The 17756-nt window shown below is 47.5% G+C and overlaps 2 protein-coding genes across 4 annotated transcripts in view; both read right to left on the reverse strand.

The window, feature by feature from the left end:
* rhbdl3 (rhomboid, veinlet-like 3 (Drosophila)) overlaps window positions 1-5136 on the reverse strand; it is a 39161-nt gene extending 34025 nt beyond the window's left edge. The window contains exons 1-2 of one of the 2 annotated variants that reach the window (XM_037472714.2): window positions 4610-5136; window positions 4028-4051 (exon numbers count right to left, since the gene is read on the reverse strand). In XM_037472714.2, coding sequence (XP_037328611.2) covers window positions 4028-4051; window positions 4610-4729 — 144 coding nt within the window. In that variant the 5' untranslated portion in view covers window positions 4730-5136. The remainder of the gene's footprint in view (window positions 1-4027; window positions 4052-4609) is intronic. The other variant, XM_037472715.2, reaches the window with a different exon arrangement.
* Window positions 5137-7823: 2687 nt separating this feature from the next.
* On the reverse strand, window positions 7824-17469 carry rhot1b (ras homolog family member T1). Of its 2 annotated transcripts, XM_037472899.2 has the most exons (20): window positions 17118-17469; window positions 16536-16594; window positions 16364-16445; window positions 16173-16216; window positions 16023-16076; window positions 15848-15900; window positions 15403-15511; window positions 14086-14187; window positions 13810-13908; window positions 13603-13711; window positions 13346-13466; window positions 12937-13021; window positions 12407-12552; window positions 12074-12174; window positions 11814-11944; window positions 11565-11648; window positions 10838-10960; window positions 10539-10741; window positions 9400-9522; window positions 7824-8906 (listed from the first exon to the last, which is right to left on the reverse strand). In XM_037472899.2, exons 1-20 carry the CDS (start codon window positions 17152-17154, stop codon window positions 8789-8791), a joined length of 1983 nt encoding a protein of 660 aa, XP_037328796.1. In that variant the 5' UTR covers window positions 17155-17469; the 3' UTR covers window positions 7824-8788. The 2 variants fall into 2 exon arrangements, with proteins under 2 accessions (XP_037328796.1, XP_037328797.1); XM_037472900.2 differs by lacking the exon at window positions 9400-9522.
* Window positions 17470-17756: the final 287 nt, after the last annotated feature.

The raw sequence follows: 17756 nt of genomic DNA on the forward strand, positions 1-17756 counted from the left end.
ATAAGGGCCTTCCTCTTCTCAGCGGGCCACCGAATGTCTGGCTAACAAGCTCATTGCAAAGCAGGGGCGGACGTTCTGTTGGAACCGCAGCGCCACCGGGAACAGGTGGCTTCCCCGCCATTGAGTCTCGTTTAATTATTGATGCTGGTTGGGCTTTTCTGACACCACAGCTCACTGCCATTATTTCAGTTGCTAGGTGACGGGGTGGTGATCATGAATCAAGGACCAGGCGGCACACAGTAAGTCCCCCCCCCCCCCCCCCCCCCCCGGGGCGAGACGACATTCCTGAGGGATCTGAAAGACTTGTATTTGTGGTCGGAGTGATTTTTGGATCATAACTTGCATTCAGAAGCTTTGTCAGGCCACCAAGCAAGAAAATGAAAGGGGGAGCCACTTCCATGGAAAGTTTGCAGCCATGTGAAAGTGTTTAATCACTAATCTCCTTGGGCCGCGTGCCTTGGGCATTTCAACATGCCATTGGGAGCAGGTTGTCAGCACAAAAGGCAACTGTGGACGCATGTACTGATCTCACACTCAGGTCCAGAGTCAAAGGAATGTTTCTGTTCGCTGTTATTTTCGGACGAGAGACATTTGTGCTTCAAGGCTGCAGTAACAACGCAATGATGTACAGTCCACAGTTTGCATACATCCTGTCTCTGCAGGTGCATCATCTACTGTGGGTTAAGCCACGCTTCCAGTCTGTACACATGGGGACTTCCAATCTCAGGGTTTACGAGCACTGGGACATTCCCAGTTCCCATTGATAAACACTTAGTGGGTCTGTGCTGTGCTCAAAGGCCACCATTGTAACCCTTGTGTGAATCCCTAAGTGTGCCAGGAACACTTGAAAGACATTTCGTATTTGTCTTGTTAGCGATGAACACAAGAAATACTAAGCTATAACACAAAATAACTAAAAAAAAAGGGAACAATGGAACGAGGAAATCCTTCTGACAGGCTTCCCTGGGAGGTTTCAGTTTACGTCCATGCCGTCCTTTCACATCCTCTTGGACATTTGTGTGAAGTTCTAATGAGTTCAACCTCGAATCCCAGTGGACATTCGTGCCAAATTTGCAAATATTCCTGAGATATTAAATTCATGACAATTGACCAACGGACTAACCCCAAAACATCCAGCAGAGTCAACTTGAACAACGGATGACGCACAAATGACATGTGATCCAGCTTCCTTGACCGCGATCTTCCCAGATTGGTATGTGTGAGCGTGTGTGTGCGTGTGTGTGCGTGTGTGTGCGTGTGTGTGCGTGTGTGTGTGTGTGTGTGTGTGTGCGTGCGTGCGTGTGTGAGAGCACACACAGAGGCAGGGACACTTTGATGAGGGAGGCAGATCAGCTACGATCCGCCTCCGCTTCATCAGACTGTCTCCCTCTGCGTTGGCTCCTCCCGTTTGTTTCGGGCGACGGGGACACAAATCGAAGCGGCCCGAGGTTTGCTCTCTGACTTCCTGCTCGCAGAGAAGGGAAAGCACTTATACAGCAACAAAATCCTCCCCGGGGACAGGGGCCTAGAGGAGAGCAACGCAGCACTTTGATTCCAGCCCACGACGGTCTGAAATCCAGAAAGCGATAGTTCACACAGGGGGAGGTGGGGGGGGGGTCAAATGTGATACGAAGGGAAGCCTTTTGCGCGCTGCCCAAACGGCTTTAAAGACAACGGAACAACTGAGGACAGTCAGAGTCCAAACAAAGCAACAACAAACAACAAAAAAAGGATGCTGGGGTGAACATGATTGCTAAAGGGACGGACACAAACTAATGCGCTCTGCGTTTGACGAGATGCATCGTTGTCTTCATGATATCTTATTTTGCCTGATCTTATGTGTATTACGTTCCCTGGAACAAATGAATAAATTGCATCCGCCAGCTCGAAAGTCAAGATTATGGATTATATAAAAGTGCAAAAGAACAGTTTGCCCAAAAGGGCCCATGCTGAAGGCTAAAATGTTTTGACAAAGTGCGGGACGTTGGATGCGAGACGAGGCCCAGTAACACCGTGGATACTTTTCACCTAGAGAGCCACATTTCAAATGTGTCAGAAAAGCAGGCTGCCCGTTAATCGCAGGATTTCTGTTCTAATCCCGCCTCCTCCTGTTGGCAAGTGCAAAAAGCAGAGTGGCGAAGGCCATTCAGTGGGATTCTCGATGGGCTGAACTATACATGCGCTGGTCTTAGATGCTCAGAGGCCCGTTCAAGCAGACGTTGTCTTTTCTCTCGCTCCTGCAGAGACACGGGTTTGTCGGACTGGTTCAAAGTCCTGCTTTTCCTCAACTTTTATGGCCCCATCATTTCTCTTCCTTTAGTCGCAGAAGTCGGGGTCTGGGAGGTCAGCCCCCTGACAAATGGTGCGGCTCATTGTGACGAAGAAAGAGGCGAGCAGAACAAAAGAGGTAAAGGGCATTTGTTGCTGCCGGACCGAGCCAATCCACGTGGTTGTCATTTTTTTCTTCTCTTGGGGAAATTCAAAGCTGTGCCACACGCATAAAGGCAGACCATTCGGGGGGCCCCACTTGCTGCCTGTCTATTGAATATGCTCCATTACTAATACAGCCGCCCACACACAAACACACACACACACAGAAACACCACATCCCTGCTAGCCTTTCACATAATCCCATGGGACCTCCGTCCCTCCCCGAAAGAGTGAGCCTGACACGAGCCTGTGATTGAACCCTAAACATTCCCACTAACCCGCTGTGCACACACACACACACACACACACACACACACAGACACAGACACAGACACAAAGCCCGCCCCCAGAAAGTAGGGGGCACCAGGTTGGGCAGGTGCTGCAGCAGACCGAGCCATGTGTGTGAAAGAGTGTAAGTGTTAGAGTGTAAGTGTGCGTGTGTGATAGGAGGGGAGGGGTAGGGGGGGGGGGGGGTATTTGCCGTCTGCCAGTCCAACATGCTGCATGCATGAAAAACCAGTCTGTGTTCCTCTTCTCCTGGGGTTTCCTGTCCTAATCAATGTGCATGTGTGTGTGTGTGTGTGTGTGTGTGTGAGCTTGTGTGCCCGCATGTGTTTCTTACAAGATCGTTCTGACTGATGGATCTGATGTCGGGTTGTGTATTATCAGGGTCAATGTGAGCCGCCGACACCCCCTCCCTCGTCCTCCCGGGCTCTCCCGCTCCCCTGCAGCTCTCGGGCCTGCGGGCGGTTGGTGTGACAGAGCCGCGGCTCGCTTACAGTACACGTTACGCTGTGATCATTACCCAGCAGGCAAAGGATTTAAACCGGCGCCCGGCAAGATTTTGATCTAAAAATATATATTTGTCTGATCCGCCTGAATCCCAAACTGGGCCTGAAGGAGAGCCTACTGTTCCGTCGTCTTCGGCTGAGATCTAGTAGTTTTCACCTCATTTAGTCAAATGAAATCCCCCGGGCCGGCGACGTCTTCCAACAGAAAGAGGCGGATCAAAACCAATCAGCGATGCCAAAACATACAGCCGGCAGTGAGCGAGCGCTCGATGCTTTTGGGATGCTCTAAGCTGCGCGGATCAGACAGGCTGCCAAACGTGCATGACGTTTAACACTCCAATTTGTGATTTGAAGCTGGAGTGACATATTTTTTTTTCTGACAGCTACCAATGTGAAACATTTCTCAGTCAGTGCAGGTTTAAGTCACTTGTATTATGGACAAAGCCACTTTCACAGCATAATTACAATGCTAAGGCCATGGTGCATGGACAGAATCAAGCTATTTCAAAGTGATTAAGCGAATTGTACTGTATTAAAGCACATTTTCACATGAAGTCTTGTTTTTTCTCTTCCCGCCACTGCTCCTGGTCCAAAACTACATCTCAGTTCCTCCAAAATATTCCCCAAGTTTCAAGACCTTTAAGCACGAACAATGCGGCGTCTCATCTGGTCGACACATCTGCGTTGGTCAAAGCTAATAACGCAGGTCACCCACAGTTCACACTCGCAAGGGGTTCTCCGAAGACAACACTGCTCCACAATGAACACAAGAAGATGGTGAGTGATTCAAGCTTGCAAGTACATACCTTGTCAAACAGAGACTTCCATTGCTGGGGCGAGGAAAGAGAAAGGAAAGAAGCAATGAGTGAGAGAGTGGCAATAGAAAGGCAAAAAAACAAATCTCAGAGGCAGGTGCTGGAGTGGAGAGGGGCCTCCGTTTGGAAATGTCTCAGCCAAAAGGACCAGTGGTTATCTGATCATTGCGTTCAATGAGGCAGAGCAAAGGACAATAAGGTACAAAGCCTGTGTACAGGGTTTCTTATTAGAGGCTATTTGATTTAGCAATAGGGTGCGTGCGTGCATGTGTGTGTAGTGTGAGTGCATTCCTGAAGGATGTGCTGTGTGTCTTTGTTGGCTGCTCTCCTTACCTCAGGATTGTAAATCCTTTCATCTCCAGTAATCTCCAGCCATGACATTTAGAAAAAGTAACCTTCAAAACTTAATTGTTGGCTCATGCTTAGACATTCAACTCAATAAAACCAGCCTGCACCGCGGATTTGCTTGTGCGCAATTGAAAAAGCGCGTCCTGCTGCGTAATTTCTCCGCGATAACCTGGCGGAAAAGGGGACGCACTGTATTGTGGGTCACTCTGCTCAGCGTACACTCACGTCCTCTGGAGCGACGGGGAGAACGTCGGTGCTTTCCAAAACCTCAATCTCGTCGCCCTCCGCGTTGGACGCCACCGCCGGCGAGGAGTTCACGGGTAACTCCCGGCTCGCGCCCGCCATCCTCGGGCAGCTCTTCTCCGTAACGAACCGCGCGGAGAGCTGCAGCGACCTCAGGTCCACATGGTTCACAATTCCATTTCGGCGACCAGAAGCAGGTTGAGAAAGGAGAGCATAGCCTCCAAGTCGGAGCTGTGTACCAATATCTATCTATCAATTAAAAAAAAGCTTATTCCATGCGCGCTCCCACGCGTAAAATCAAATCTTCGCCAGCTGAGGAAAAAGTTGATCTGAATGATCGTTTAGTAACAAATCATAAAAAAAGAATAGTTCTGGGGCACCGTCCGCCACATCGTTAAGTCAGCATGTCACGGGGGGGGGGGGGGGGCGAAAGCTGGAGGAAAGCCTGCTGGGCGCGCTGGGTCGCCACGAACGGAGAGGCAGCGGTCCAAGTTTGTGAAGCAGCTGGAGAGGGCGGTGGGGGGCGGGAGATGGTGGAGGGTTGGGGGCGGGGGGCGGGGGGGGGACACGACGTTTCGCAGAGCGAGTCTCGTCACCTCGAGAGAGGCGACTCAGCAGCGGCAGCGGTGGAGGCAGCGGCACAGCGCAGATCCATCTGAAAGAAATAATGACATCATCAGACACTGGAGACAACACGAGACGGAGACAACCGGGACTTGGATACGACTCGCGCGGCTCCTCCGTGCGTGACGCAGGTGTAACTCAACTAAAGCAGCTTCCGAAAAGCTTCCCAATTATAAATATGCTTGGTTTTATTTTTGGTGCGTCATGATACCTGGCACGATCAGTAGATCGGCGCGCGCCGACGTGAAGCCTCGATGGGAGGGGGGGGGGGATCACCTGATGCTCCCTCTGACGGGTTTCGAGGAACTACCGTCCCCCAGCTGTTTGTCCCTTGCTCAGAGGTTTGATGTCTCGTGTGCGCATGGTGATGAGTTGTTGTAGAGATTGCAAATACATTCCCTCAACCATTTAAGAGTGAATAATTTTGCCTTTACAGGGTTTTCAGGAACCCTCATTACTGATAAATGGTGAGGTCATAATTTGTCGTTGCTTTTTTACGAGACAACAAATAATGTTTTGTCATCCTTTTGGTTTATTTTTTCTGTTTAATATAAATGTTAATAAAAAAACACAAATAAAAGGGACACGTTTTCACATTCTATTCATGTTTGCCTTGATACATTTTAACAGCCAGACTCAAAGCGTTGTGATTTATACATTTTCATTTAATTAGTTGGATGTGAATAAATGTATGCTTGTGTCTTATGGACTGAGGTTCTTTCTAAATGAAAGTGTAATGGAAAAAACAAGTTAAGGATTATAATCTAGTTTCGGCTTTAATTCTGACCCCTGATAAAAGAAAAGAAAACCAGATAATTGGCTCACTTACAAGGTGATCGTTTCTTTGGTGTGCATTGTCACTACAAATTAAATTTAAAAACGAATTGGCTTTCTGTACATCTAAAAGATGCAAACAGTTGTGTTTGAACTAATGTTCCTACATACAAGTGGCCATCGGACGTCTTGAAAGCAAGTATCTCAAACTATTTAGAGCAGTACTTTAAAGTAAAGGGAGTAAACGCACTCTGTTACAATCAACCACTGAAGTTCGTGCCTCAAGGCTCAGAGAACAAGGAGTGTTGGAGCTGTAAAACGGCCGCTTCAATCACCCAAACGATCGGGTCCCATTTCAGATGAACACCTCCCTCACAACTAATAACTGGGTGGAGAGACGCAGTGAAGCAGTGTCTTACTGTCTGTGGGTGATCAGACTCCTTCTCCCCCAGGTCATGTGTGATAGCGACACAATGGAAACAATTCATGTTTTCAGGCCTTGGGGTTATTTTCATTCCTGATTCCCATATATAGCGCATGTCGGATTCAAGGATTCTAACTTCCCTCCAATGTTTATGGAGAGAAATCCAAATTATAATTAACAAAGTAAATCCATTAATTAATAAACCATATCACAGTCTCGTGAGGACTGATCACATTCCCTCTGTCATATTACTAGGGAGCAGAGGGTATTGTCTCGTTATGCACCAACGGGAATTTCCATTCAAAGCGGCTAATTGGACAAAATAAACCGACGTGGCAGCTGTCATGTGCAAACGTTAGCTGCAGAACTGTGACACGAGAGGCAGAGGAGGCACGTGTGTGTGTGTGCGTGTGTGTGAGCCAGAAACAGAGAAATAGACACGATACACAGCGGGAGAAACACCAGCTGTGGAAAAATGAGCTCATGTTGCCATGAAGGGCCTGCTGGGGAGGCTCGCCTCCTTTTGACAGGAGTTTGTCTCGGGTGTGCTGTCCTCAGAGCCTCTGCCCTGTACTGATGGACCCATGGATACTTTATTCTAACATTAGCCATGCTGCACATCTGTTCACATGTGTTGTTGTCAAGTGGACAAAGTGGACGGAACGTCAAAGTCAACCCTTTGGTCCAGTCCGCATCGGTGCCGCTACACAGAGGAGCAGAACTGGGATATTTCAACCATTGGCAAGTTATCAGTTACTTATAGCAACTTTAACGCGTCATCCATGAATTTGACCAATTTCATGCATTTAACAGTTGAACAACTTCTAGCCAAGCGTTTTAATACTAAAACCTTTTAACTACTAATTATTCTGAATACCATTTGTGAGCAAAATCAAATATTTTAACGAGTACTTTGTACTGTGCAGGAATAAATACTACAATAAAGATATTACATCTTAGCCATGAATGTGCCATTTTCTCTAAAGTTATTTCTAATGCAGCGCTTCCTGAGAAAACTACACATCCTCTTCTTCTGACGGCTCCTTGTGGAAGCTGGTGTATTCGTCAAATCTCATGAATATGCATTTTAGAGTAACTTTACATGGTTTTCTACTCCTTTCGTTGACAAGTAACTGTGGATTTCTCTCTCAAGCAATGCTGCCCTCTTGTGTCTCAGTATGTCACATTTTCCTATCAGCACAACAATTACCCCTACAATATGAATTTGTTAAATAGAACCTATAATCTTGTCGGAAAAGGATTTATCTAAAGTTTAAAAGAAACAATAAACTAATGACTTTAATGTATTCACGCAAAAGCTGGCCTCGATCTTCCAACGTCTTTGAAACTGAAAATAAATTCCTTCACAACAGGTGTCAGACAGATATTTGTTTATTGTAAACTCTTGGAAAGGCTGAGTGAATACATCAAAACTAAAATCACATGGAAATGTGGGGCCACATTATTGCATTTTCTGTGATCGAGGAGAACATGGATCACAGGGGCTGTTAAAATGAGAGTGGGCATGGTAAAGTTTAAGAGCTCCCGTCAATAAACATTAGTACTACTACTAATCCCTGGATTATTGGGAGGTAGGAAGCAATGTGGAGAACTGGTCATGGTGGTCCTTTAGTACAATACGTCTTAGACCCACAGGAATGTGATTGGAAATTCAGAAGCATGCTAATACAAAATGTAGTGGCTTTGAAGGGTCAATAATAAATATGTTAGCACACACTGATGGGAGGGCGGGGGGGGGGGGGGAGGTACAGAGAGAGCAGCAGCAGACGCTTGCACACATCCAGTGACCTGCTGACGCGAACAATTAGAGAAAAAAAAAAAAAGTGTTTGGGCCTCAAACTGAGACTGAATATCAACGCTAAGGTTTGTGGGAGTTCAGAAGCAGGCTGCTGAGCAAATTATTCATTATTCCATTTGCACGGTTCAGCCTAATAAAAGCATCAATGTTATTGCAAACCTCACGTATCGCTACCACGGCGGAAACCAATAAGCAGCTATATGCAACTTCATCATGTCAGTCACTACAGCTCATCAGCAGCTTACCCACTTTAATATAAATATATTACTTTGCAAACACTTGAAAAGAAGCGGATCAAGGAAATTAGCAGTTTCGGTACAAAAATTCAATATTGTTCCGTTTTATCCCTATCAAGAGAAAAAGACAAATGCAAAATAAAACAAATGTTTGGTAAACTAAGCTTTGACACGTTTTTTTCCTTGAAAGATGAAAAGATGTTCATTGACTAAAACGCATGCTGGGCATCCAAACAGGGGAGCCAGGTCCAAACAGCTCTAGATGAACCATGGGGTGAGGGGAATCACCGCGACCTGAGCAGCACCCTGTACATGGCGAAGCCCAGCACGGCACACACGGAGGCCCCGACGCTCGCTCTCAGCCAGAAGGTCGAGCTCTTCAGGTCCGCTTGGCTCACATGCCTGTCGAACAGAGGCAAGCAGAGGCGGAGCTCAAGGGAAGGGGCGAGAAAGAGGGGAGCAGACAACGTGCCAAAAGAACATGTGGATGCAATGGCGAAGCAGCGACATGCCGAGGAGAAGCCAGTCAATCGGATGAGAGACATGCAGGAATGAGGTTGTGATACAAAGACCAGAAGTGTTCTGTGACGTCTCTGCAAGTGACGCAATCAAAGAGGACTAAAATCAACAAGGAGTTTAAAAACAACCGGATGACAATGAGACAGAGATCAGAACGGAAAAGTACACAGTGGTCAATTCTACTGCGGTACAGGAGGCAACATCAAGGTAGGAGCTAAATGAAGCCTTCAGAAGGCTGTAAGATGGAAAACGACAAAGTAAAATGTGGCAGGGAATTATGACGTACTTTGCAAAAATAGCGAGGAAAGCGATTCAGACAAATGAGGCACAAACAATGTCGACCAATTAGACGTAAAGAGACAGTTTCAAAAAGGACCTTCTGAGCACAACGGCGTAGAGTTTGGCCCTGACTGTCTGCAGCAGCTCAGAGTTGAGGAAGTTCTGACACAAGCAGAAGGTGCACCGGTTGCAAGTGCACATGCAGCGCAACCGGGCGTGGCTGAGGAGAAACACACACACACACACACAAACACACCAACACGCTGTTTATATTTACAAACACACGCGGGGGAGAAAGGTCAAAGTAAAGAGTGTCAAGATCAACAATGAAAGAGCAGCACGAGGCAGAATCCACGGACAATGAAGACGGATAAACGTTACGCAAATGAGGGATCATCTCACCATATACAAGAAGGAATCAAGTATTCTCACTGGATTGTTATTATTATTATTATTATTATTATTATTATTCAGCACTGCGACCTGACTGAGCTGAGCTGACTCCCGGCCTCTGGGACGTTTACTCACAGAGCAAAGCCCGGCGCCATCGCAGAATGAAAGCAGCATGTCTGGGGGGGGGGGGGGGGGGGGGCAGGGCAGCGGATCAGCAGGGAAACAGTGAACTAGCGGATAAGGCAACAAAAAAGGCATCCCATCTGCACGCAAGAATACAGGCCATTTGTGGCCCAGCTGCCGAAAAAAATGCAATTCCATAATTTACTCAGTTAGGAGGGTCTGAGGGTCCCCAGGTTTCTACACCGTCCTATCGATATCTCTGCTGTGTTCATGAACATTTATTTTCTGGCTTATTAGTGTTTTCTTCCAGGTGAGGTTTAGTTTGTTGATGCGCTCTAAACACAAAAAAGGACATGTATATTGTGTGTTACAAACTTACAAACCGTGGAGATGAAAGATGATTATTTTACTCCTATTTTAGGACACAGAGAAGTGGTTCAGCCTCGTGTGGCTGAAATGCGCACTACAACAATAAAAACTACCCGACTGCTGACGTCTTTTATAAAAGGAAAGAATAAAGATCATCGGTTGTTTAGGAGGCCTTTGCTTTACTAATTTGATCATCCAAAACTGAACATCCTATGTACAAGCAGGTTGGTTTTTACTGCAGAACCGTCTTAAAACACAATAGTCTCAGCTACATTTCACATGATACAGTGTGAAATGTCCTGCTCCGACACTAGAAGGGAAAGTACGGCTCAACAAGTGCTCCATACTTACGGGTACATGGCCACAGTGGTAAGTTTGGTGAAGATGTCTCGGCTGGGAGCTGCCGCGGTGTTGCAGGTGAAGGACTGGGGAGGAGGCATCTTGTGCTTCCTACAGAACTCCAGAGGACTGCAGCCGTACATCTGTTTGATCTCCGGCTGGTCCGACTTCGCCGCGATCATCATGCACGGAATCTTGCTGTCCATGAAGTATTGCTGGAGGGAGACAGAGAGAGGGGCGGTCGGTGGGGGGGGGGGGGGGGGGGGTTTGTGCTTCCACGCGGCGTTATGCCGCACACGCACAGCTTTTACCTTGAAGACCTTGGCGCAGTACTCGAAGGAGAACGGGTTGCCGACATCGTAGACCAGGCCGACGATGTCGCAGGCCAGATCGCCGTCGGACAGGTAGTCAAAGTCAGGGAGGACTTCGTGAAGCTGAGGGGAGAGGAGCGGAGGGGGGTTAGGGGACCACGGCTGACTTTCAACAGGAGTCACATGTCAGACAGCTGTGGCCAGCTGTCCTCGCCTGGTTTACCTTTTTAGACCGTTTAAATTTGCTAAGGCTAATTGACCATTGCGCTTCAACGGCTAAATGTGCCTCGCAAAAAAGCAGCGCCAATATCGGGGCACGCAATGTTTTTGCCTCAACGATACACAAACGCACACAATTTGCTAGGTTTCATTTATGAAATGCGAAGCAGTCTTGCTTGTGCTTTCAGAATAAGAGCGCTGTGAAAAGAACTGGGTGAACTTGATAAGAAGCTTAGATGGGCAGCCAGGTAAGCACAGCCGACCTCAGGCTGGGTCACGGTTGACAACCTCCAAGTGCTCCACATATATCTATATCATGTCTTTATGAATACAAACATTTTTTAATAAATTTAAAAAATGCAAATATAATATCGTTGAATTTCTTCATTTCTATTATTAGAATCATTATTGTTTTGGCAGTAAAAAAAAGAAGCTGTTTTTGGAAACAAGTTGCAATTGCAACCATAACATTGTAATCCAAGTAATGAGTGGTACGTTTGAAACTCACAAGGAGGTATTTCTCCTGGCCGTATACGTAGGTTGTGCTGATGGCGTAGTAGGATCGGTGTTCCTCGCTGATCGCTTTTTGGCGCTGAGGACAAAAGAGACCTCCGATCAGGACATTAAAATGAATGTAAAATGTGACCGAAAGGCGCGGTGGGACAATTCTGTTCATACATACATTCATAGATACATTTTTCCAAGAATGAAAAGTATTTTGCGAGTTAAACAACAATGTGGCTTTATTTCTGCTCACCATGAGGTTTCGACCCAGGAACGCTTGTAGGAAGCCGCTCTTGCCGCTGCCCACGTCTCCAAAGACGTTGCAGCGGAAGACGCTACGCTGGGTCTGCTTCTTCTGGAGGTCAATCTTCTTAGCTCTGGTCACTGTGCAGGGGGAAACATTCAGATTTAACTGTCCAATAGTTGGTGTTGATTTACTGCGTTATCATACATTCGTGATATTACAGTCATTTATTGGAACATGGATATGAAGGAGGAGGTGTTGTAATTCACCTGTGATTCCCGATGCTTGGGACTCCTGCTCAGCAATTATTGAGTAACCAAGGTAACCCAAATACTCCAGGCATCGTTGGACATCCAGATACGTTGTTAAACTGAACAAATGCAAGTTGAACCCATAAGATACAAAACAAGACATGTCATGTCATTTGCCTAAATATGATATTAAATGAGAAGTAGACACAGTCTCTTCTTGGTCCTTCCATCAGGGGGCATTGAATTAGAAAACCTAATCATTCAAATTCAACATTTAAATACTGCACTATATATACACTATTCTATTATAGACAAAGATTGAAGCGGCTACCTTAACCAGGGGCCACTTACGTCCACTGGGAGAGATACCCCTGGTAGGTGATCCAGCCCTGGTCGTTAGTGCAAACCGTATTGAAGACATCCGGACCCCAGGGCATGTAGGGAAACACATCAAACAGGTCCCTCGTCTCCTCGGGTGACAAGGCACAGTCACGGTCCTGGTAGACACAGAGCCGGGTTACTGTTCACCGCTGCACACCACGGCGAAATATGAAACATGTGGCTCAGTGCACGGGTGAATAAATAGGACGGACTGGAGCACACACACACACACACACACAAACAGTTGGCGGCTCATCGCTGCGACAGAAAGCAGGTCGCTCGCACTCTTTGACTTCCATACTAACCTCGCAGGCTAAGTCTCCCGTCAATCCCTCCTTAGTGACCACACGTTAAATCAGGCCTCAGCAGGTGGTCAGCGGGTGGCTTTCTGGGTGTATTTTGGTTTTGCTGCCCCGTTTCCCCACTGAGCAGCTTTCTGTGAAATCCTCTCCGGGGCAGAGGGTAAAGTATATAGAGGACCGGGGTTTACAGGATTGTACCTTGTCATGTTTGTCAAAGACGCTCTGGAGGAAGAGGTAGGCATTGTGGTTGAGCTCGGTGGTGCTGTCTGCAGGGAGCTTCAACCTAGAGACACAGAGGTGTGTAATTCATCGTGGGATACACGCAGAAAGCATTTCTACAGAAGATGAAATGATGGGAGAAATGTTACGGCTTGAAAGTCCTCATTAGAAAGAGGAGAAGGCATTGTGAGAATGTGCATAGCTAATCTGCATACCAATCCACTACAGTGTTGAATCCATGACTCCATTTAAAGGTCTTAAAGTGAAAATGTTTTTAAAAAACGAGCCAAAAGGGGGAGCACCGTATTGGAGGAAAGTACAGTGTCCCCCTTGTCCCTACACACAGTGAGGGGAACAAGGGGGCGTCTCAATGAGGACGGAGACTCACGGAGGGAAGAGGTAGTCCTGGTTCAACTCCAGGTCGTCGTCGTAGCCGAACCTCCTCAGCACCGTCCACGTGGTCTCATGGCGACCGCGCTGGATGAACAGCGTGTGGAGGAACAGGAAGCCTGCAGGACAACATCACGGAAATATTCAACCCCCCCCTCAATCGGGACTAACGTGACGAGGGATTCGCGTGTGCACATGAAGGCATGGAGAGGGGGTGGGAGGGGGGGGGGGGGGGGGGGGGGCGTTCATTCCTACCTTTCAGAGTGAGTCCGTTGTCACACACACCGTCACTCATGTTCTTCCGCACCACATTTTTGACATCCTCCAACGCCTGGGACTCCAGCGGGGCGTTGAAGCACGTCCGCTGGGGGGGGGGGGGGGGGGGGGGCGACCGGAAAGTCACGTCGTCGATTTATGTTTCGTTTCCTTGACAACGCGGGGGACTTTGTCGGGTCAACTCACCTGGAAGAAATTGAGCTCGTGGTCGTTGAGGATGCCGTCGTTGTCCAGGTCCGACACTTTGAAGATCCGAGTCAGGGCTTTGACACAAAGGGGCTTCATCTGGGAATCAAAAAAAAAAAGCATAAAAGAATACCGTTTCTTTTAAATAAATGATTTCTGTGATGTATTCTGCTTTAGACACAACTCTCCAAAACGGTCAATAACAGAGTAGTTGTTTTCCTTCAAGCGTCACAGAAGCAGCGTGGGAGGATTCCCACAGCACGTTTCTGCTCTTACGTCTTTTCTCTCTGGGCAGTAAAGCGGACCAGTGGGGTGCAGGACGGCCTTTTGGGCGTAGTAGAACAGCTCTGAGATGTTCTTCAGGTTCTTTGCTGAACACTATAGGCAAGGAAAGGGAGAATCGTTATGTACTCACAAATATTCTGTTCAACACTGTGCAAATACGCAAACACCTTGTGAACATGTGACGATTGAGTGTCGAGGCAAAGCCTGGACCCCCCCCCCGTTTGTCTGTTAGAATCCTGCTTGCCAAGCGGCAGGATGAGAGAAAAGCTCAATACATCCAAAGTGCACGTTGCAGGCCGTGATTGGGAGGCACCACTCGGACAGGGGACCTCTACAAAAGTAGGAGGGAAAGGAGAAGCGGAGGTTGTGACATAACTGTCGCCGCGCCAGCGTTACTGCCTGTATACAGTGGGTGTGTGTGTGTGGATAAGTCAGAGTATTAACACACGGGATCAGTCTCCCAGCGGCACGCCTGTTTTAATTAACCAGTCTGGGAAGGAAAAAAAAAAAGGTCACGGCAAGTGTTAATTGTTTAAATCCTCTCGTACAATTGTTGGGTTTCCTCGTCGTAAACATGGGACATGACCAAAAATAAATAAATAGCGTATTTCATGCAGAGTAGGAAGTAGGAAGAGTAATCTGGCTGCAGATTACATTCACATCTCTGCCAAGTGTCATTATTTAACTTCAGCCCATTATGCGATCGTCCGAGTATTGTGTCGTTTTACTTAAAAACATAAAACATCTGATTGAGTGGTGTCATTGGCCTTCGGGATATAAAATTATTAAAAAAAGGGTCACATATTCAATAGACAGGATTACCGGCAGGCTGCAGACACCACATTCTTTCATTTTGACAACTTCAAAAATCCAATTACCGACAACAGCTGACAATTCAACACATCAGCACACGTTCGGTGAACTTTCATGAGCAAAAAGGCCCCAGAGGGCTTTGCTGATAATTATAGTTAAAATATGAAAACACTATATTAATATTTTACACCAACTGTAAAACCCTGGCAATTAAGTAAAAAGACCATTATTGGATATTAACATTTGCTGTTTCCACTCAACAGCTACTGTTGAAAAAAACTTTTATGTTCCTTTCAATAAACGATAGAAGGTATCGATTTCCTTTTGTGTTCACGTCCCTCTGGACTTTATGCACTGAGCAACGCATCAATACTGTGGAACCAACTGCTATGCACTACTCGGATGTGGAACAGTTCATCAGGCCCTCTAATGGTTTAGTATGCGGGGGGGGGGGGGGGGGGGGCAGTGGGAGCGGTGAACAGATCCGCCTCTCACCTCGACGCAGGTCTCGATCTCACTGTGCCGGTTCATGATGGGCAGTATGGTGTCCATGCTGCTGTGTTCCACCAGGTCAGACTTGTTCCCCACCAGAATCAGAGGGACCCTGAAAACATCAAAATGTACCAGTAACTTTTTGTTCAATGCAACATTTTGATGTATTCTAGTGTTTTCCCAAGAAAGGGAGAATGAGGCTGAATCTGCCGCTTTGTAAAGAAAGCAGCAGATTCCACTTCAGATCTCTGCTGACAGAAAAGCATTTGTGAGACGTTTTGCCACCGCGTGACTGTGAGTCAACACCTCAAAAATAGTACCAGAAGGACTCCACGACTGTCCTGTGTCCACCTCGTCTTTGAGACATGACCCCCCCACCCCCCCCGCTTCCCCTCACATTGTGTGGTCCAAAACGGAGTTCTTGAGTTCTTTTTTGACATGTTCCCACCTGCTGTCCTTGTCCGTGTTCTCTGTGATGAGGGGGATCCAGTGGCTCGTCACCTACGGGAGACAACAACGGTAGAGAAGATCGTAATCCAATACATCGCCCCCCCCCCCCCCCTTCAAGTGTCCCACTGGTCACACCGTCACGGTTCATTATGGAAATGTTAGGCGCAGCTCACCTTTTCAATGGACGTCTTGTTGTTGACAGAGTAGACGATGCAAATCACATTGGCCTATGAGAGACACACACAGGCACCCTTTAAGCTCACAGCTGAACTCAGCATTCCACCCAGGAGCCAACGGGGGGGAGGCGTAACGCACGGACTGACCTTGGTGATCTCCTGGAACAGCTGCTCATCCGTCTGCTCCGCCTCTGCAAGAAACAGAGAAGCGTGAGCCACGGTTAAACCAGAGGAACGTGTTCCGTCTTTCTCAACTTTGTTGTGTGACCGTGAATCAATGCATTTGGATCTTAAGGAAAGAGACCGCCGTGGGGGGCGGGGGGGGGCGCTTAAGGTACCCGAGTAGTCCACGATGTGTGTGGGAACTCGCTCTGGCGTGACGTCTGCAGGTATGGTGATTTCCTCAGCTCGGTAGGGGACCTGGGATAAACGGAACACGCACGGTGTCACACTCCACAAAGGCCATAGATCAAGGTCGCGTCTGGGAAGCATCATCACGTTTATTCTCACCACGCTCGGGAACTCCTCACTGACCAGCGACATGATGAGAGAAGTCTTCCCCACCTTGGCTGTCGGAGGAGGAAGAGTTTGAGGGTTTAATGAGACAAGAGTGTCAGCAAACTCGTCACAGTCCATTCAACATTGTTTCTACAGAGACCTTATTTATTGAAAATGAGAAAATTAGAGTTGGGGACACAGATGACCTATAGTGGACATCACAAGCACCACATTTGATGCATTATGTGCACGATCTAAAACATACCAGGAGAACCCACGTTCTTCAATTACATTTTTGCACACTTTAATGTTTCAAATTGTCTTCAAGAAAACATGGGATATAAGCTTGCAATTTTTTTTCCCCCAGAGGTTGAGACCTAAACATCCATTAATAAAAGGAGCCAGCCATTGCCAGCCTAGGGACAACACACAATTAAGTGAAATTAAAAGCAAATTGTCCACCGAGGGAAACCAAATGTTTGAGAAAGCTCCAGCTGATGATGAGGATTTTGTTTTTGAAGGTGAACCATCGTCACGAGACAGAAGTCCCCCCCGAGGCATCAGTGAACACAGCTGACCCAAACATGTACTTACGCTCTCCCACTAATAAAATCCTCACGTCCTTGCGCATCCTCGTGGCCGTCGACGGGCTCCTTAACCCGGGCTCTGTGGCACATGCACGCTCCGGTCCGGGTGAAGGGTACAAGCGGCCGGCGCTCCTCGGCCCCGGCTCGCCTGCTAACGGCTACATCCGCGCATGTCAGCACAGGGCGGGACGCGCACTGTTTACACAGCCGGGCGAGCGGGACACCAACACGGTGTTTTTGTTTTCTCGCCGTACTGCACCTGCGGGGCTCGGTCAGTCTGCGGGGCGGTCAGCGGTGCGGCGTGGAGTCCCGCTAATGTTCACACGAGCTCGGCCAGTGACGCGTCAGAGGGCGCCGCTGCTGCGGGCCACGCCCCCTCTGAGTGCGATGGCCAGCAAAGATCGTATATTTGTGACAGGACCACTTCAACAACTAGAACCTGATCCCTTCGCAAGTCTGTCATTATTATAGTAAAGAGACTAATGACAAAAAATGTTCATACCTACATGTAAGAAAGTGTCGCAATAAAGTAGCACATTTTTAATTAATTAAAAAAAGTAAATACAATTTAGCTTCCTCCTACTGCTGCTTAGAATACAGACAAGCTCTTAATAGTTTTGAGCCTTATCTCCACTGGCTGGTTAGA

This window comes from Pungitius pungitius, chromosome 9 (genome assembly GCF_949316345.1).
Source record: "Pungitius pungitius chromosome 9, fPunPun2.1, whole genome shotgun sequence".
Lineage (NCBI taxonomy): Eukaryota > Metazoa > Chordata > Actinopteri > Perciformes > Gasterosteidae > Pungitius > Pungitius pungitius.

Coding starts and splice junctions, on each gene's coding strand:
- rhot1b (XM_037472899.2), bottom strand. CDS start 17,154: ATGCGCAAGGACGTGAGGATTTTATTAGTGGGAGAGC. Junction 11,649..11,813: donor TCCTGGGTCGAAACCTCATG/GTGAGCAGAAAT, acceptor TTTTGTCCTCAG/CGCCAAAAAGCGATCAGCGA. Junction 8,907..9,399: donor TACGCCGTTGTGCTCAGAAG/GTCCTTTTTGAA, acceptor TCTGTTCGACAG/GCATGTGAGCCAAGCGGACC.